This window comes from Lepus europaeus, chromosome 3, assembly GCF_033115175.1.
Source record: "Lepus europaeus isolate LE1 chromosome 3, mLepTim1.pri, whole genome shotgun sequence".
NCBI classification, from domain to species: Eukaryota; Metazoa; Chordata; class Mammalia; order Lagomorpha; family Leporidae; genus Lepus; species Lepus europaeus.
The window spans coordinates 148,668,314-148,689,713 of NC_084829.1; the positions used below are offsets into that span (position 1 = coordinate 148,668,314).

Here is a 21,400-nt window from a genome sequence, read left to right on the forward strand (position 1 = left end):
TACAACTCAGTGAAAGCCATAAGGATTCAAAACCAAATCCATTGTGTGTTTCATAACTAGATGATCTGGTTATGGCAGAACCTAACCATGTTGGTGCTCATCGCACACTATAATGTACAGTACCTAGAAGTCTACCTTCCTCGCAGGCTAAATTCAGAGGAAAGATAATTAGACCAAATGGTGAAGAACTTCAGAATACCAATTCAGCGACTGGCTTCATTGTTTATATCCAATTGACCCACCAAAGCAGGTGAATGATCCTTGAAAAGATTTTCTTTTTCATGTGTAAAAAGAATAGCATGTTTAAAAAACCTTCAGTCTTCTGAGTTTAACAACAAAAATATAGCTGAATATAATGCAGTTGCCACATCCACAGAGAAAGCTTTGTACATGTAATATATATATGTTAATTTGTTCTGCCTATTTATACCATATTACAAATTTTGTTAGTAAAATCTTATTGCCCACCATTTTCAAAATCTGTAAAATTTTTGATATGGTTAGCATTATCAACAAATCACTTGAAAATAAGATTATCAGTTTTGTTTATTTACATCTTAAAATAATTTAGAAGTATAAAATTCTTCAAGATTTTATTATTTAAAATTTTTTTTTTCATTTTATTTGAAAGACAAACAGATTTTTTATCTGCTGGCTCACTCCCTCAATGCCCGCAAAACCAAAGGCTGGACCAGGCTGAAGCCAGAGGCTGGAACTCCATCCAGGTCACCCTTATAAGTGGAAGGGACCCAAGTATTTGAGTCATCACTTGCTCCCTCCCAGGATGCACATTAGCAGGGAGCTGGATCAGAAGTGGAGTAACCAGGACTTGAATGAGGCACTTCAGTCTGGGATGTGGTGGTCTAAAGTTTTAATTTAGGCCACTATACCAAACACTCCCACTTTTTGTTGTTATAATTTTTTAACTTTATTCAAGAGACAGATAGAACTCTCATTGCTGGCCCACTCCTCAAATGCCCACATTAAGGCTGGGAGACAGGAAATCAGCGTGAATGGCAGAGATATAACTACTTGAGCCATTTCTTGCTGCTTCCTGGGGTAACAACTGACAGGAAGCTTGTTTTAGGAGCCAGAGCCAGGCATCAAACCCAGGCACTCCATATAGGACACCGATGACATAACATCTGGGCTAAACACCTGCCTATTATTTTAAATTTGTGCAAAAATAATTCTAAAATGCTTATCTTTGTTAACATAGTGTTAAATCATACTCTTCATGGAATCTTTATGAATAAAATATGGTCCAGAAGTTGTCAATCTTTGAAAGTAAATTTGAAACTACATGATTAACCTTTACAAAAGGTTTCTGTTTCATTATGATTCTGTTTTATGATGAAAACAGATTTCTAGCTGAATTCCATGGTCTGTTATCTGACTCATGTACCATTTTACTATTAATTTTCATATGGAAAAAGTGAATACCATATTGCTTAATTACATAAAGCATCCTAGAAATTATGTTAAATTTATAATGAATTAAATCAGTGTCATGCAAAACAAATAGAAATAATAGATCTGTTTAATAGGTATGTTCAAAGTTATATACACTGTACTACATATTTTTCACAATTGTTAATGTAGTGACAATTTCCAAGGTACCTTTATATCTCAGATGATGAATTAGCTTAGTTATTTGGATGAAATCATTTTTAAAGTCAATATGAGTGAAGAATATATTGTTTATTAGTCCAAATGCTATTTTCATTAATTCTCTTATGCATGAATCTAAATCATTCCTTTTAAAAATTAAGATGTTCTAATAAGACTGAAATTAATTAATGAGCTCATGCAACTTTAAAGCACTTCTCTTTTGTTTTCTAAGAAAAGAAATGTAGTCTCAGAGAACTTATGTTGCATATCCAAGATGAAAATGACTATGAAGTTAGAATACAGTTTTCTTGACTCTTGCACTATAGAATGTTCTGCTCTTATGTCTCACATTTCCTACTCAAGCATTCACTTTTTCTTTCTTAAGCATTTTTTTTGTGTGATCTTCCCAATTTTATATTTACATTTGAAAAAACAAATTCCAAGAGCCAGCTTAGAAATTACTGCCATATGAATGACAAGTATATGTCAAATTAAAGTGTATTTTAAGTTATAATATTATTTAAATCATTATAAAACTCAAAATATCACTGATGTTTCTAATGTATAATCCCTAATATTTAACCCAAAATAATATGGCTGTTGAAATTATAGAAGTTCACATTAAATTCATTCCCCAATATGGCTGTTGAGAAAACAGAAATTCATCTTGAAAGAGAAGATAGTGTCAAGTGTGCAGTGATGCCATTTTTACAGGTAACTCTAATATTTTCTACTTTAAAAGAATGTTATTGGCTTTAATTGATCAAGAATAAAGTTTATAAGCAGATACTTTAAAATCATTATACAAGTCTGAGTTCTTCTAATGAATTCTTTTTCTTTTTCAGGTTTACTGAAATCTAAAGAATATTGCCATGTATTATATTCAGATTTTATATTTATTTCTGGATTCATTTTCTGTCAAATTTCATAATAAAATATGTTTGAAAGTCTATTTGTGTTTCCTATTCTGGTAATTACTGTGTATATACTTACCTCTCCATAAAGCCATCTTTTTCCCTTTTTTTGTTTTTAAGATTTTTTTTTTTTTTGAAAGGCAGAGTTACAGAGAGAGGAGACAGAAAGATCTTCCATCTGCTGATTCGTTCCTCAAATGACTGCAATGGCCAAGGCTGTGCCAGGCCAAAGCCAGGAGCTTCATTGGCGTCTCCCACATGGGTGCAGGGGCCCAAGTACTTGAGCCTTCTTCTGCTGCATTCCCAGGTGCATTAGTAGAGAGTTGGATGGGAAGTGGTAGCAGCCAGGGCACAAACTGGTGCCCATATGGGATACCACTGTTGTAGGTGGCAGCCTAGCCCACTATACCACAACACCAGCCCCAGCCATCTTTTTCTTATCCTTTGAAATAACTTGTTCTTGGTTTCATGTGGTAAAGAAAATTAAAGTTGCATCACTGAAATAATATCTTTACCAACTGTTATTTGAACAGAACTATAAATTTGACAATTTCTGTTCTGTCATTACTTTTGTAATCTTTAGGGCTGCCATTATAGAATACCACAGACTAGGTGGCATAAACAAGAGAAATTTATTTTCTCACAGTTCTGGAGGCTAGATGTCAAGGAGGTTTGGTTTCTTCTGAGACTCCTCCTTGTTGTGCAGATAACTCTCTTCTATCTTCACATGGTCTTTCTTCCGTGTGTGTGTTGAAGTCCCTGGTGTTGCTCTCTGTATTAGAATTACCTCTAATAAGGACACCAGTGAGTTTGCATTAGAACCCTGCTTCATTTTAATTTAGTTTAATCTAATTCTTCTGAAGACTGTGTCTCCAAATATAGTCACAAAATGAGGAACTAGGGGTTGGAGTTTCTACAATATGAATTTTAGCGGTTCACAATTCCACCCTAACACTTATGATGTTAGCCTTATGTAATATCTTTATAGACCATTCTTTTGGGATGATATAAGGAGTTTAATTATGGTGTTCTATTAAACAATAGTTTTATGAATTTTTGTAAAGCAAGTAAGGATGGGAAAAAATTAAAGACAAAACCTGAGTTCAAGATTGAAAAGACCCTGTTATAGCTAAATCATTAACAGACAACTATTGATAGCTAAGATTTCCCTACATTTCAGATAATGGATAGTTCCAAAAATCCTAAAAAATAACAGGCTTTTCTTTAATTTGGTCTTTTTATTTCATTTGGGAAGAAAGAAAAATTTTTTTAAAGATTTATTTATTTATTTAAAAGGCAGAGTTACAGAGACTGAGGCAGAGAGAGAGATCTTCTGTCTGTTGGTTCACTCCCCAAATGGCCGCAACAGCCAGAGCTGGGCCGATCTGAAGCAAGGAGCCTGGAGCTTCTTCCAGGTCTCCCATGCAGGTGCAGGAGCCCAAGGACTTGGGCAATCTTCTGCTGCTTTCCCAGAACATGGCAGAGAGCTGTATCGGAAGTGTAGCTGCCGGGACTCGAACTGGTGTCCAAATGGGATGCTGGCACTGCAGGAGGCTGCTTTACCCACTACATCACCGTGCCATCTCCAAGAAATTTAACTTCTGTTGAAGTGGAGTTTTAGTGATGGTTTTTGTTTATCCATTTGTTCATTTGCTGTGTTTATTAAGTACTTTTTAAGTGCTGGACCCATACATAAATGGATGCAGTGGTCTTCAAGATAAATTTTGTTTCTGAACTTACGGTAGCTTGGGAGATGGCCACTGGAATTTTTGAGTTGTCATAGCTACTAAAATAATGTGTAATAACAGAATTTTCATTTTTGTTTCCTATTTCTTTTTCTTGTATTCCTTGCCATATCCTCCTTGGCATGTCCTCCAAGATAGTTCCCTTATTATCCTGATTATTTTATTAAATGCACATTCATTTCAGTACTACCCCTTTGAAAATGCACCCTTGCGTGTGGAAAAAAAAAAGTGCTATTGTCATTTTAGTCTAATTATTAACCTCTCAGGATAAGCCAATCAATTGGCATGTTATAAGTTCATCATATTGTCATAATAAGTCCTTTCACCTTTTATTGTGTCAAACTCTATTTTTACTATAAATACTACATTCTAAAAAAGTAGTAGTTACAACTTTTTTTTTTCTTTTAAGAAAACTTCTTTTGAAAAATAAGATGTCACAGTGGGTAGAAAAACTAAAGAAAACTTTTTAAAAATGAGTTTAATTTCAAATGAGTTTAGCAATGAAAATCTCTGCCTTGGGGAAACCTTTTGAAAATGCCTTCAGTTGCAAAGGACTAACAAGCAGGAACTGTGAAAAACTTGTCATTTATGGTACAGTGGTCCAAGAATTCCCTTTGCCTCGAGCTTTGGGCATCATATATCTTCCTTGGTATTGAAACATGGCACTGCAGACGTCATGATTAGTCTTAACTTTGTGGTTTCTACAAAGCAGTTGCAGCTCTTTATCGTTTACTCATCCAGCCAGCATATCATCTTTCAGTTTGTAAGCAGACAGATCAAAGACCTAATTAACAACCTGCCTGGACATATCTGACATCAGTTTTCCTCTGATTGAAAAAACCTTTTTGCTCATTCTCATGCTTTCTGCAGACAGAACATAGAAAAAGAGCTAGTGTATATTGTCTGGTGAAAAAGGATTTCAAAACAAAGAAGACACTGAGTGCGCAAGAGTTAAAGAATCCACAGTTAAAGAAAAGAAAACAGACAGTGTGTTACTGAGAACTCATTTAAATCATATGGCCGCAGTTGGAAGGCCACAATGAAAAATTAGTAACTCCAAGGCACAAACGCAAGTTTCAGCTAGTGAGTATCTGGGTTCACAGGTGCCTCTGAGACCACTGAAAAGTAAAAACAGGAGCATCCAAAAATTGTTGACTAAAGTCCGCAATTCCCTCATCACAAAATTATACCAGAGGGTAGGGTGTATGCCGGGAGAGCTGACCAGAGGTTCTCCAGAAGAGAATCTTCCTCTTCTGAACCTACCATAAAGGAAGTTGACTATAAAAAACTGTTCTCCAGAAATCACAAAAATGGAAAGATAGTCTGGGACCTAACCTTCCACAAAAAGCAAGAATAAAACTGGTCAAAGTATATGAGCCTGTTGGTTCCAAGAACTGAACAACAGCATTGCCAGACTGTCATCCTTGAGAGAAGGAAGAACTCTGAGATGAGCCTCAGTCTCCCCAGCTTTCTGCCACAGAACGATTTGTTGCACCAAGGAGAGTTACAGCCTTACCATCCTAGGAGGAAGTGATGGGAATTATGTGTTGCTAATGTACCTGGAATTCTTGAGACATGCACTACAGAAAACTGCTCAGAAGAATTCCTGGAAGTCCATATGGACTGAGACACTTCCTGGGAAATGCATGCTGTACTTTAAGTACTTATAATAGAGAAGAACTGTTTTAAACCAATGATCTTTTAAAGTATATCATAAGATTTAAAAAAAAAAAAAAAGGAGCAAATTAAACTCCAAGTTAGTGGAAGGAATGAAATAGCAAATAGCACAGATTGGGCCAGCGCCATGGCTCACTTGGTTAATTCTCCACCTGTGGCGCCAGCATCCCATGTGGACGCCGGGTTCTAGTCCCAGTTGCTTCTCTTCCAGTCCAGCTCTCTGCTGTGGCCTAGGAGGGCAGTGAAGATGGCCCAACTGCTTGGGCCCCTGCACCCGTATGGGAGACCAGGAAGAAGGACCTGGCTCCTGGCTTCGGATGGACACAGCGCACTGGCTGTAGCGGCCATTTGTGGGGTGAACCAACGGAAGGAAGACCTTTCTCTCTGTCTCTCTCTCTCACTGTCTACAACTCTACCTGTCAAATAATAATTAAAAAAAAATTAGAAATAGCACAGATCAATGAACTAGAAAACAGATGAGTAGCCTTCAAGTACAAAGACAGTTGATGTCTCTGACCATGAAAGAATCCAAGGAATAAAGGACTGATTAAAAAATTTCATGATGAAATTCATTCAATTAATGAAGCAAAGTAATGCAGAATTGTTTAAGAAAAAAAAGACTAGTGTTGAGCTTAAAATCATTTAAATATATAACCAATATTAAGCCTTTGCAAATTATTATACAGTGTAAGTATCGTAAAACTTGGAACTGTTAAAAGTAATGCAACTAGTGAAAATTAAGAAGAAGGAATTTTTTTTGAAGTAAGAGCAGGCCACTTTTCTGATTGTGGCTGAGGCAATCTATCTAATATGAAATACAGTTATAAAAATAACTAACCTCTGAATGTTTCTCGTAATGTGTTTTATTTTCCTTAGAGTATTTTGGTCTTTATAGTAAGTAAAATTCAATACAGCAGTTCATTTAGTGTCACTTAAGTTTAAGGAAAGTAAAAATTTATTGTACTTAGTCATAGAGCATTTCAGAAAGTTAATGTAAAATGAATTTTTTAAAAATTTTATTTTGGTGCAAAAAATTAGGATTTTTTTTCATAATACGTATTTCACATGAACTTTTTAAAAGTACCCTGATATAGTATTATAGTTTTCTACAAACTATTATAGTGACTATCTGTATGTAAAAATAGATAATAAAAATTTTCAACTAATCTCAATGGTTATTTCTGGTGGGTGGAATATTGGATGATAATTTAAAAATGGATAGTGTTCTGCATTGTTTGAATTCTTTAAAATTAGAATTATTTTTATAAAAGGTTTTTTTTTAAAAGATTTATTTTATTTGAAAGACAGAGTTACAGAGAGAGGTAGAGTCCATCTGCTGGTTCATCCCCCCCAGATGCCGCAACAGCCAGAGCTGCACCAGTCTGAAGCCAGGAGCTGCTTCTGGGTCTCCCACGTGGGTGCAGGGTCCAAGGACTTGGGAGATTTTCTACTGCTATCCCAGGCAACAGCAGAGAGCTGGATCGGAAGTGGAGCAGCCAGGGCTAGAACCAGTGCCCATATGGGATGCCAGCGCTTCAGGCCAGGGCTTTAACCTGGTGCACCACAGCACCGGCCCCTATAAAAAGTTTTTAAAATCTGTAAATGTCAGCAGTGACTTTATGTCTAACCAACATTGCTATCTGAGGCATACATATGTGTGCCTATGAAATCAGTGAAAAAGCAAGAACATTCAGTTTCAGTAAAAATCATGATAGGTTAAATGATCACACCTCACATTAGCTGTGCCTTTCAAGACAAATCCTTGCTTAATACTTAAGGATTCTGCCTGTCATTGCAGACATTCAGAGAGCTGTCTCTTCCTTCAAAGAAAAACCATTTACTTATACATCCGAGCAAGAGTTAATTTCCATGATTTATATCCTTTACCTCTCTTTCCCTCAGCTCCTTCCTTCACTCCCTGTTGTTCTCATCTCTCAAAAAGCATCCATACAAAACAGACAAGTTACATTCAGAGATAGGTGCTGATCTACCTGGATTCAGATAACCCAGCTACATTCAACACAGTAAGAACATAGAGCAGCTTCTTGTTTTGAGGGGCTGAGTTGTGAGTGAAGACTTTTTCATCATGACAAAGTTGTGCATGTTTTTCTTGTTTTCTTTTCATCTAAATAGAAGTTTGTGAAATACTGTGCTTACATGCCCATTTTTAAAAAAGGACATACAAGACATACTTTAGAACAACTTGGGGGAGGGGAGTTGAAGGAGTCAACAGGAATTCTATTCTAAGGAAATAATCCAAATATATTCAAATATTTCTGTACACTTGTATTACTGTATATGTTGGAAAATATCTAAATGGCCTGTAAGCATCCATAATTAAATTTTCAGTTATTAAAATACCATAATAGTGACATAAGAAAGTGCTTTAAGAGTGAAAAACAGCAGAATGCAGATTTGTATAGTTGATCTCAACTGTATAAAAGAAAAGTGGATTTTAAAAAGGTGACTAGCAGAACATACAAAAATGTTACTTCTGGCTGTGGCCATTAATAGTGACTTTCTTTCTGTTTCTGTGGTTTCCAATTTTTCTTTGAAGAGCACATAATTTAAAAGAAAAGGCAAGGTAAAAATACCCATTTAAAAAAGTTAACCTGATATGTTTCTCAGTCCGTTAGTTAAGAGAGTGTGTATTTTTTTCATTCTCATTTTGTGCCTTGCAAAAACGAATGGAAGCCTAAAAGTATTTGGGGGAAGAACCCTAAAAGCATCACCCACAGTGAGATGTTTTACACAGAGTGTGCTGTGATTTCATCAGTATGGAGTTGCTGAACAGGCACAACTGATCTCTGATGAAAAAGTGTTAGGGCGTGTTTATTTGTGGGCATGGGAGTAAGTGTGACTTTTTAGGGTGTGATTGTAGTGCTCTGTATCTTGCTAAGTGGGTTACACAGGTGGATATATCAGCAGTGAATATAAATTTAACATTTCCCTGCTTGTATGTAAATTCTATATCCAAAGAAAAACCAACAACAAAATATTTGGAGAGCATCTTGGTTTATGAAAAATGCTTAAAAGTCTTTTGCTGACTTTGTCTGAGGTTCCGTGGTCCCAGATAAATATTTCTGACTGAAAGAGGTATAAATGCAGTATACTCAAATCAGGGTGTTGTGCTTGCCACCATGACCAGTTACCGCCTTGCATTTGAGTTTTTTCTTCCTATTGGCTGTAGCTCCTGGTGGACAGGAAGTCCATCCTTGCCCATTGATACATTGCTAGCATGTTCCCAATAATATTTAATAAATAAAAAGGGATCCCTTTGTTTCAGGGTACATGTGATACCTCTACATATAGCAAAAAATTTTCTCTGTACACAAAACTCTTAGTTCTCTATCTTTAAAATATTACTTGATGGTCAGAATTAACACAAAACAGCAAAAGTTAATCTTTTAACATTATTTGTCATTTCAAGGAGCTTGCTTATAATCGCATAAGAACATAGTGATAATGCTTAAATATCTCTCATTTGAATATTGTGGTTGATGTGACTGAATTGTGGATCTCCAATTGCAGTCTTTCAGGTGGAAATAATAGACTATAATTAAAAGTTGCTTGTGACACTTAGTATAAACTTGTTCTATTCAAATTATCTTCCAGTCATTTTATTTGTGATGTCAACCTCTCAATATTAAAGTATTAAAATGTTGGATTTAGGCCAACTGAAAGTATTTGAAAGCTGTTAGTTGTATTCAATGCTTTTACATAAAAAATTATGATGCTAGACAAAATTATTCTATAGGAGTAATGAAGTTTAAGAATTATTGGAGTTAAGTAATATTATTAAAAATCTTGAGGGTTTAAAGTACTTACTTAGGATATTGAAGCTTGTTCAAAGAGTGATTTTTTTTTTCAGACCTAGTGTATTTATATATTAGGGTTCATTTGTCTTGGTTTTATCCTAAAGCTGTATATAGGCCTGGTAGTTTGCTTCTCAAATTGTGGTCCACAGACCAGAAGCATGAGCATCTTCTGTGAGCTTACTGGAAAGCCCTTTCAGGCCCTACAGCAGTGGTACAGAATCAGAATATTCACTTACTGAGATCCTCAAACACAGGTCCTAAGATTTAGAATAACTTAATCAAAATCATGGTAGTGAGGTCTAGAGAAGTGGCATCTGCATCATCTGATTCTGAAAGTATATTTATTTATCATTTAAGGTTGATTTTATTTATTTTAAAGGCATAGTTACATAGATCTTCCATCCGCTGGTTCATTCCTCAAATGACTGCAACAGCTGGGGCTGTGCCAGGCCAAAGCCAGGAGACTGGAACTCCATCCAGGTCTCCCATGTGGGTGGCAGGGACCCAAGTGCTTGGGCCGTCTTCCACTGCTTTCCCAGGCATGTTAGCAAGGAGCTGGATGAGAAGTGGAACAGCTAGGACTTGAACCTTACTCATAAGATGCCAGCATCACAGGCAGCAGCTTAATCCACTGTGCCACAAAGCCAGCCACTACAAAGGTATATTTTGACTGTGCCAAATTGAATTTTTTACTTCAGATACTGTGCACATTATATAGATACTTCTTAGTCTAGGTACGTTGTACCTATGATACTGGTGAAAACCTCTGAATGATATTGCTTAATATTGCTTTTGGGGGATTGCTTTAGGGGTAAAATGCCTTCTAATTGTAATCATATTGACCCCCAGATATGATAGCAACTATATTTGTGATATCCACTAAATGGATTGTTTTGACTATTTGGGGTTTTATATTTTATTCTTTTAAATGAAGTTTATTCATTTAATTATTCAATAGGTGAAGATGGGATAACTGATACATATATTTGACCAATTGTTATTTGTTCAAGGATATGAATTAGGGAAGTCTACAGGTCAAAACTTGATGTCCCCCTCCCCCAGTCCTTTCCCAGTCTGCCTAATGCCTCTTTCCTAACAATGGATTTGTCATTTTTTTAGATTGGAAGTTATATACTATGACTGGATTTCTCTTTGTTTACATGGCGCCCTTATGGACTAGCAGGGTCTGTGCTTTAAATATCTCCTAACAGTCCAAAGTTTAACCCAGTGTATGCATTCATGTATTAACAAAGAAATGCTTTTTTTAAGATTTCACATAGGATGCACTATTCTGTTACGCATGCATTACCACTAACATAATAGATATATAGTAGAACAACTCCTAACTTTAAATCACTTACTAGTGTAAGACAAAAACTGACTTTAAGGATGGAAAGTGAATTCCAGTAAGTTTGTTTATTAGCTTTTGTCCTTTCTAATACCACAAAAATACCTGTAGTTTACATTTTATATAAATACTGTAATTTTGGATTAATTTAGTTTTTTTGTTTTTCAATGAAATGTAAATAGAATTGTTGACTTATATATCAAGTAATGATTAAGACAGATAATTTTGTGATATAATAAAATACCTTGATCTGATTATAGATATAGGTTTGTCCTATATTCTAGACATCAACTTAAGAAATAATGAGCCAAATAGTTATGAACACCATGAACTGGAAGAATTTCCTGTTACTTACCTAAACTTAGTCTTATGCTTCTGTTGCCCTTAACTGCAACACCTTTCCTAGGAAGATTGATTACTTCTCTTAGAAAAGCCTAACCCTTTCCTCTAAGCATAATTATGAGTTAGAATTTAAAAGGCTCCTTGAAGTAAGAGCTTCATGCAAAAATATGACATCAAGTAAGTACAAACTTTTAACAAGTTGAAAGTAAGATTTACTTTCCACCCCTAATAATATTAATTATGATTTAATCATCCTAGCATCTAGATTTAGTCATAAAAGTATTCACTTCTGTCTTGGAAGTCAGTTGGTGTTAACAAGTATGAATCAAATAGTCTTCAGAATTTTAAAACTGCATTTTATTTTTCAGCAAAGATGTCAAGGAAGTTAAGTTTGCCCACTGATCTAAAGCCTGATTTAGGTAAGTATATAACTTAATTAATAAATGTCCAAAGTGATTAAATTCTCTCTAATTGGAAGACAAGTAAGCAAATCAGAAAATTTAAAATTACTGTAGACTACATTTGCATTGGAAATAAAGACTAAAATGTTTAAGGAAGGACTGAACTTTAGAATTCCATATAAATTGTAAAAAAAAAATCATAATATGTAATCAAGCAAACCAAACTAATATATTTCTTTGGCTTTCTCAGACTTAGTATCTTAACAGAATTTTATTATAAGATTAAAAATGGTGATATTACAAAAAAAAAGCCTTAGAAGTGTATTTTGAACTATAAACTCATTTCTATTTTTAAAATATTGATATTTTAATAGTAATTTAATATTTTAAATAAATTAGCTTATTGCAATTAATCTCTCCTGTAAGATCGTCATATTTATATTTTTGGTAATAATAAGCTGAGAAATAATTCTTCTTCCATGGCACTCTCTGTGTATCTCTATCTGATAGGAAAGCAGAGTGAATATATCCACACATTTATTTTGCATTATATCCAGATCAAAACAGATATTTGATTTCCTGTGGGGACAAATGACACTTCACTAAATATAAAAGTAAGATCTCATGTAGTACATGTAAAGCAGGGTTTCTTTTTAAACTCATTTTTGTGATGTCAGAAATTTCTGCTATCTTTCATTGAATAGGAAATGACTACTTACTGCTTACAGATGATTCTACTCATTGCTATCTTGGAGATATCTAGATTTGTCCCTATAACTCGCCTTCCCAATATTGTTATCTTATAGATTCCTTGACTATCTTTTTTATGCATGTTGCAAACTTAGGTGTTGGTCTATTTCAGGATACTAATTTTAGCATTTCCAAATTGTAGTCTTACCTTAGTTCAATGATAGAAAGCATTTATTTGATAGTGAGTATGTGATATACTCAGTTGTCATTAGTGTAAAGCTACATTCATAGGAAAAATAAGAGATGGATTTAAATTTAATAAAAATGTCATACTGAATTATATTTTTTTAAATCCGCATTTATAAAAGATATAATTTAATAAAAGTATGTACTGCATGCTTTTACAAGTCATGCTTATTCAGTTAATGGTTTAGCTTGCCTGCCCAATTATAACTTTGTTTTATGTGTTGAATATCTCCACATTGTTTGAATGTTTTACTCAAGTCCTTGTGCTGCTGAATTGTTTGGTGGAGATCCTCGGCTGCTAGTTGTTTTACATGGATCCAGGAGGCAATGGGGAAAATCAAAGCAACTATATTTGTAGTTCAGACTGCTAGATGTTGTAGAGCAGCAGAGGCTGTTGTACTGTCCTGCATCTCTGGAAGAATCTGAACTCGTTTTTGTTTATAGAGGATTTGCATGGCTCTGTGCCTTTCTATTGCTTCACCGTCCTTGTACAGATCAGGAGTAATTGGTGATACGGTTAAACTTCTGATGTCAGTTTTCCAGTGTCAGACATGGGAGGTAAACACTGTCTAGAGTTGTCTAACAGGAAGCTTTAGACTTTTGACAGGGCCTGACTCTACCATGTATTAGGTTCATCATACTAGGAAAGTCATTTAACCTCTTTGAACTTGTGATGATAATATTTCTCAAAATTCTTTTATTAATTCATTGAAATGATAAACGTAAAGTATTACGTCACAGCCTTTCACATAGTAGGCCTTGCTTAGTGGTTGATATTTCTATTTTTGCTAATATTACTAGAACCTTTAAAATGAAACATTCCAATCCTTTTGTCTAACCTGCCCAATATCTAAAAATTAAGCCACAGAGAACCACAATAGCAATAAATGAAAGTTTCAGTTACAGAAAATTCCATTTTATTTCCAAACACTTTTAGCCATATAATAAAATAAGCAACCTGTCTCTATCCATTTCAAACTTGATTCTTATTCAGTGCATTATCCAATATTGATCTAGCCTTAGGAATTTCTTTGATAACCTAATTTTTATAGGTAAATCAAATAAAAAAATGAAATTTTAGCTTATTCATCTTATGTAGTTAAATTAAACATTGTTCATTCAGCTTGTGAATTAACATATATAGTTATAAATCACCTGTTGTAATTTTAAGATATGTATGTATATCTCAGTCAGTTTTCCATAGATTAATTTACATTGAAATTTATACTGTTGAACTTTTTATTTCATTCCTTTTGGTTGTTAGCATTATATCACAGCTGGAAATCTATGTCTGTTTACTTTGCATATTTATGCTTTATTTAAATAACAAACTAAATTTATTTGTCATTGGAAAATGAATTGAAATTTTCTGCAATTTTACTAAAAAAACTTTGGAAATGTAAATTATTGGAACCAATATAATATTATAAACTCATCCAGTATTGAGCTATTGATTATAGAAAGTTGTTTCATTTAGAGTAACTAGTCTTTTCTACAATAACATAATCTGTAATCAGAAAATAATCTCAATCAAAGAAAAACGGATCCTTAGAAGCCTCAGTTAGATATGACTTATGCTTTAAAAAAATGAATTGGTGTTGTTACACTAGTAACTTTATTATTTTCAGATTGTACCTATAATCAAAATTATGTTGCATACAATTATGATTTAGGGGAATATTTTCATTGTATGAATCTAAATTTCATTGCAAAAACCTTTTGATAGTATAACTATGATTCAATAATACCATTTTATGTTGTAAAATAAAGCCTGGAAGACTAAAATTTTGTTGAATTTTTCATGAAATTATGAAACATCTTTTCTTTCAAAGTAGCATAGAAAGCATGTGGTTTGAGGAGTGACTTATTAGATGTGAGCAGTGGAAGCTACTGAGAATTTTAATATACCATATAGGGCAGAAGAAACAGCATTTTAGATACTCTCAACTATAGATCTGTCTTTAGCAAATGTTTATATGAGTGTCTTTCATATGTGCAAAATTCTGCAGGGAATCAAAAATTGATACAATCCTTATACTCAAGAGACTTGTAGTCACTTTAGAGCAGGTTATAAAACAAATCAGAAATAACTACAGCACCAATGCAATTGCCAATGTGGAGACATGAGCAATAGAGGTTAAAAAGGGAGATAAATTATGCATGGTTGTTTGAATCAGGACAAACAAAATATGGCAATAACTGAGATGGAAAATAAGCATTGTTGGTTAAAGAAAGGGCCAAGGCAAGGACACTAGCCAGAAAATAAGAAGCAAAACTATATAAGTAGGTAAATGCAAATTATATTTGGAAAAAATCAGTTGGCTTGATTTATTTCCCATAATGAACTGAAGCAGGGTAGCACTGGGTGTTAACAGATTAGGAGGACAGGTTAAAAGTATTTTGCAAAGTCCTGAGAACTTTGAACAAGAGAGTTTGCCTTTAGCCCCAGCGGTTAAATATCTGTGTTCCACACCAGAGTGCCTAGGTTTGATTCCCAGCTCCAGTTCCTGACTCCAGCTTTGTACCAGTGCAGACCCTGGGAGGCAGTAGTAATGGCTCAAGTCACCCATGTGGAAGGCTTACATTGTGTTCCTGGCTTCTAGTGTAGCCTTTGTGAACATTTGGAAAGTGAACGCAGGCTGGGAACACTCTGTGTGTGTGTCTCTCTCCTCTCAAGGAATAAATAGACAAAGAGGTGCCACTTAGGTTTTGTTTTTTTTTTTAATTGAGAAGACAGAAAGACAGAATTGTTAACTGTTTTATAAAATTTAACTGAGCTGTGTTAGCTATGAGCGACTAAGGGTAGAAGATCAGTTGGGTATTGCCTAGGAAAATAGTAATGAGACTCTGAATTTGGAGCAATGGAAACAGATTAGTAATGGAAAGAAGGAAACAACATCCTGGGTCTGGTTTCACATCAAGTTTATAGGTGAAATGAAGAGGAGGGAGCAACACTGTGGCTCATTTTAAGCGTTGTTCACTAGCAGAACCAGGGTTGTTACTAATACAGTGTCATCAGAAGAATATAGTGCTTTGTTTAACGATGTGTTTTGATTTTACAAAGTGGAGTATGACAGGAAAAACGTCCAGTAAACATTTGCAGATGCAGTTCTAAGAGAAAAGATGGGGAGACCTGTAATACTTTTGAAATTATCCACAGAACATAGCTGAGGACGAGAGGTTTTTTAATGTATTTTTAAAATATCCATCATTACAGAAACCTGTGTAAAGAGAATATGATCCAAAGAGAATATACCCATTGTATACTTTGCTGAATGGTGATGACAATTAAAATGGCATTCACGAAACATGCAGTCTAAATTTTTACTGTTTAAAAGCTTTCATATGAGAAAGTAAAGGTCCATCAGAGTACTCCTAATTGCATTTTTTAACTTGGAAATTAGTCTCACTTTTCTACTTCCCTCTACTTCTACCTACTCATGGATTGTATTATGAAAGAAAAAAACATACCAGGAGGAAAGAAGGTGATGAGGCAAATATTACAAAATCAGCCAGAATACTAAGGATCAGACATTCAGAAATGCATTGGGATTTACCCAGCTTGCTTCTGAAAAGTGTGGATTTGTTCATTTTAATTTTATATTTAAACAAGAACGAAAATCATTAGCATAAAAGTTACATTCCTTTTCAGTTAAAAATAAACTAAAGTTAAATATACTATAGATTTTTCTCTTTTTCAGATTTAACTTTTGGCCAAATTTATGCCCAGAAAAAGTGTGATCTTGCAATTTGAGCAATCTCACAACACTTTAAATCATTTCAGACGTAAAAGATAATTCCTTCAGCCGATCACGGAGTTCAAGTGTAACCAGCATTGACAAAGAATCCCGAGAAGCTATCTCTGCTCTTCATTTCTGTGAAACTTTTACTCGAAAGGCGGACTCCTCCCCTTCCCCGTGTCTCTGGGTTGGAACAACACTGGGAACAGTGCTGGTCATTGCACTGAACCTTCCCCCAGGAGGAGAACAAAGACTTCTTCAGCCAGTGATTGTGTCTCCAAGTGGTATGTATGCTCTGGTGCAGCACTTAAAGTTACTTTTCAGGTGTGATTTACAGTGATTTAGTAGGAGTTTGTTTTTCGTTATTGAATCGAGCTGAAAATTCTAAAATGTGAAGTAAGTGAAGATAGTGACCAGTTTTCTGGTTTTTAATGAAGGAATATATAAAACAGGATTTTGGTCACCATATAGCAGTATAGGAGAAATTATAAATTATATTGTCCTACATGTAAGATATATTTGTTTTTCTCCATTTTGTTAAGGAGATTATGCGTCTGTAATAAAACACTTGTAAGGAAAGGTATGTTTACAGGAAGATAATAAAGAAATCTAATTTATAGTAAAAAATAAATAAATAAAATTCCATTTATTTATACAGCCACTCAAGTTTTACATTGCATAACTCTAGAATCATGTGTGAAATAAGAAGATGAAAAATAATTGTTCTTAACATAATGCATTCCTAGTAACTCAAAATTTATACTCTATAAGCAGAAGGGTGGTACATATTTAGGAGAAAAATTTTAAAGTTATTTTTAAACTATTTATATGGTTATTTTTAATCACTGTTATTTTTCTTATTTGAAGTAATGAGAAAAGATGACTTAATAGCACATTTTAAAAACTATTTAGTCTTCACATATTGAAAATGAGATTGGATTTTATTAAAAGCATGCAGGGTCTAATAGGTCTGAAAATAACTGAGTGTTCTAGATTCCATTACTACTAATTTATGCTCAGCTACATAGAATCAACCATGACTTTGCTCTTTAGTGTATCTCCTTTCTATAGTAGATTTAAAAATTTTTTAGAGTATAGAATTAAAATGTAATTATGATTTAAGTGTTCATTTCCAAATTATCTTTATTAAATAAGTAGTTTGATTTTCATTCAGTTCAATAAATACTTGGGTTTATATTCCATGCCTGTGTGTTAGATTATGGAAAACAGGTTATGTAATGATAGTATTCTTACTAATCTCATTTCTCACTAGTAGGCAGCAATTATGTATAAGAATTTTTAAAAAGCTAGAAAGAGAGTCAAAATGTTAACAGGAATTGTCACTGGTTAGCAGAACCTGAAATAATTTTCATTTTCCTCTTTTTACTGATTTGTAGTTTTTTAATATTTTATAATAAATGTGTATAAATTTGCAATAAGACAATTTTAAAAATGAGAAGAAGCAATTAAATATAGATAATTTGCTGTTAACTAAATAGAAAGAATTTAAGGTATTTTTCAACATGACATAAAATCAAATTACCTTCCAACTTGCAACAAAATCAAATTAACTATGAAGTTTGCCCTGATAGAAAGATAATGTTCATAGGGCTGGTGTTGTGCCATAAAAGGCTAAGCCACCACCTGCAGAGTTTCCCATATGGGTGCCAGTTTGTGTCCTGGCTGCGCCACTTCAATCCAGCTCCCTACTAATGCTCCTGGGAAGGCAATAGAAGATGGCCCAAGTCCTTGGGCCCCTGCAACCCATATGGGAGACCAAGAAGAAGGCCTTGGCTCCTGGGTTCAGCCTGCTGGCCATTTGGGGAGTGAACCTTTCTCTGTCCTCTTTCTATCTCTTCCTTTCATATGAATAATTTTTTAAAAGATAAAGTTCATATATGCAAAGGAACCTTTTGGTTCTCCTGAAGTTTGGATTTCTAAGGTTGTTTTTAGTAAGATGCCTGTTTATAAATTATTGGTGGTACTCATATCCTGTTAGCAGTGTTAAAAGTGTAAGAGATGTGTTTTTCTTTCTTTTGTTTTTAACTTTTATTTAATGAATACAAATTTCCAAAGTACAGCTTATGGATTACAGTGGCTTCCACCCCCCCATAACTTCCCTCCCACCCGCAACCCTCCCCTTTCCTGCTCCCTCTCCCCTTCCATTCACATCAAGATTCATTTTCAATTCTCTTTATATACAGAAACACAAAGTGAAAAATACTATTTGAGTACTAGTTATAGCATTAATTCACAATGTACAGCATATTAAGGACAGAGATCCTACATGAGGAGTAAGTGCACAGTGACTCCTGTTGTTGACTTAATAATTGACACTCTTGTTTATGGCATCAGTAATCACCCCAGGCTCTGGTCATGAGTTGCCAAGGCTATGGAAGCCTTTTGAGTTCACCAACTCTTATCATATTTAGACAAGGTCATAGTCAAAGTGGAAGTTCTCTCCTCCCTTCAGAGAAAAGGTACCTCCTTCTTTGATGACCTGTTTTTTCCACTGGGATCTCACTCGCGGAGATCTTTCATTTAGGTTTTTTTTTTTTTTTTTTTTTTTTTTTTTTTGCCAGAGTGTTTGGCTTTCCATGCCTGAAATACTCTCATGGGCTTTTCAGCCGGATCCGAATGCCTTAAGGGCTGATTCTGAGGCCAGAGTGCTGTTTAGGACATCTGCCATTCTATGAGTCTGCTGTGTATCCTGCTTCCCATGTTGGATCCTTCTCTCCCTTTTTTATTCTATCAGTTAGTATTAGCAGACACTAATCTTGTTTGTGTGATCCCTTTGACTCTTAGACCTATCAGTGTGATCAATTGTGAACTGAAATTGATCACTTTGACTAGTGAGATGGCATTGGTACATGCCACCTTGATGGGATTGTATTGGAATCCCCTGGCACGTTTCTACCTCCACCATTTGGGGCAAGTCCGATTGAGCATGTCCCAAATTGTACATCTCCTCACTCTCTTATTCCCACTGTTATATTTAACAGGGATCACTTTTCAATTAAATTTAAACACCTAAGAATAATTGTGTGTTAATTTCAGAGTTCAACCAATAGTACTAGAACAACAACAACAAAAAATACTAAAAGGGATAAAGTAATGGCCAACAGACACATGAAAAAATGTTCAAGATCACTAGCCATCAGGGAAATGCAAAGCAAAACCACAATGAGGTTTCACCTCACCCCGGTTAGAATGGCTCACATGCAGAAATCTACCAACAATAGATACAGGAGAGGATCTGGGGAAAAAGGGACACTAACCCACTGTTGGTGGGAATGCAAACTGGTTAAGCCACTATGGAAGTCAGTTTGGAGATTCCTCAGAAACCTGAATATAACCCTACCGTACAACCCAGCCATACCACTCCTTGGAATTTACCCAAAGGAAGTTAAATTGGCAAACAAAAAAGCTGTCTGCACCTTAATGCTTATTGCAGCTCAATTTACAATAGCTAAGACCTGGAACCAGCCCAAATGCCCATCAACAGTAGACTGGATAAAGAAACTATGGGACATGTACTCTATAGAATACTATACAACAGTCAAAAACAATGAAATCCCGTCATTTGCAACAAAATGGAGGAATCTGGAAAACATTATGCTGAGTGAATTAAGCCAGTCCCAAAGGGACAAATATCATATGTTCTCCCTGATCGGCAACAACTAACTGAGCACCAAAGGGGAAACCTGTTGAAGTGAAATGGACACTATGAGAAACAGTGACTTGATCAGCCCTTGTCCTAACTATTGATGTACAATTTAATACTTTGTCCCTTTTAGTATTTTTTTTTTAAGATTTTATTTACTTATTTGAGAGGTAGAGTTACAGACAGTGAGAGCTAGAGACAGAGAGAGAGGTCTTCCATCCTCTGGTTCACTCCCCAAATGACCACAAAGGCTGGAGCTGGGCTAATCCGAAGCCAAGAGCCAGGAGCCTCTTCTGGGTCTCCCATGTGAGTGCAGGGGCCCAAGTACTTGGGCCATCTTCTACTGCTTTCCCAGGCCATAGCAGAGAGCTGGAATAGAAGAGGAGCAGCTGGGACTAGAACTGGTGCCCATATGGGATGCCATTGCCACAGGTGGAGGATTAACCTACTGCAGCACAGTGCCGGCCCCACAGATGTGTTTTTCAAGTAGATCTGTTTCTCTGTGTAAGAACCTGAAATGGTCTACTTTGACCCCTTTTTTTCTTTTCTTCAAAAGGAAAACCTGAGAAATTTGCTAAAAATCCTGCCAAGTATAACACAATATATGTTTAGGTGTTATTTTGATTCATTTATAGAAAACCCAAGTAGTAGGACCATGTATGTGCAATACATTTCCCAAATTGACATGAATAATTCAGCTGACCTCATCAAAACTGAAAGAAGAATTCTTTCAGTGGACCAGAAGAAAAATCAGGGGTTTTGAAATAAAAGTTAACTTTAGAATGTGTTTTAAGGTAACTAGTGATTAAACTATAAGATTATAAGTATTATGTTTCTCATTATTCTACCAAACTTCTTAAAAAAGTTAAATTATCCACTTGCCAAACTTGGACTGTATACTGGAGTTTTTAGGTTTAGCCAATAAAACCTAAGATGCTCAAATACTAACTTCAGATAACAGTGTTTTGTTTTTTGTTTTTTTTAAGATTTATTTATTTGAAAAGCAGAGCTACAGAGAGGCAGAGGCAGAGAAAGAGAGAAAGAGGTCTTCCATCTGCTGGACAGACTTCTCAGCTCCTGGCTTTGACCTGGCCCAGCCCTAGTCCATTTGGGGAGTGAACCAGCCGATGGAAGATCTCCCTTTCCCCCTTCCTCCCTCCCTGTCCTCACTCTGTAAAGCTACCTTTCAAATAAATAAACAAAT

General features: G+C 35.0%; 1 protein-coding gene across 5 annotated transcripts in view; it reads left to right on the forward strand.

The window, feature by feature from the left end:
• Positions 1-21,400, forward strand: part of STXBP5 (syntaxin binding protein 5) — a 228,252-nt gene that overhangs the window by 178,545 nt on the left and 28,307 nt on the right. For all 5 annotated transcript variants that reach the window (XM_062186890.1, XM_062186892.1, XM_062186893.1 and 2 more), the window contains 2 exons: positions 11,824-11,874; positions 16,577-16,816. In XM_062186890.1, coding sequence (XP_062042874.1) covers positions 11,824-11,874; positions 16,577-16,816 — 291 coding nt within the window. The remainder of the gene's footprint in view (positions 1-11,823; positions 11,875-16,576; positions 16,817-21,400) is intronic.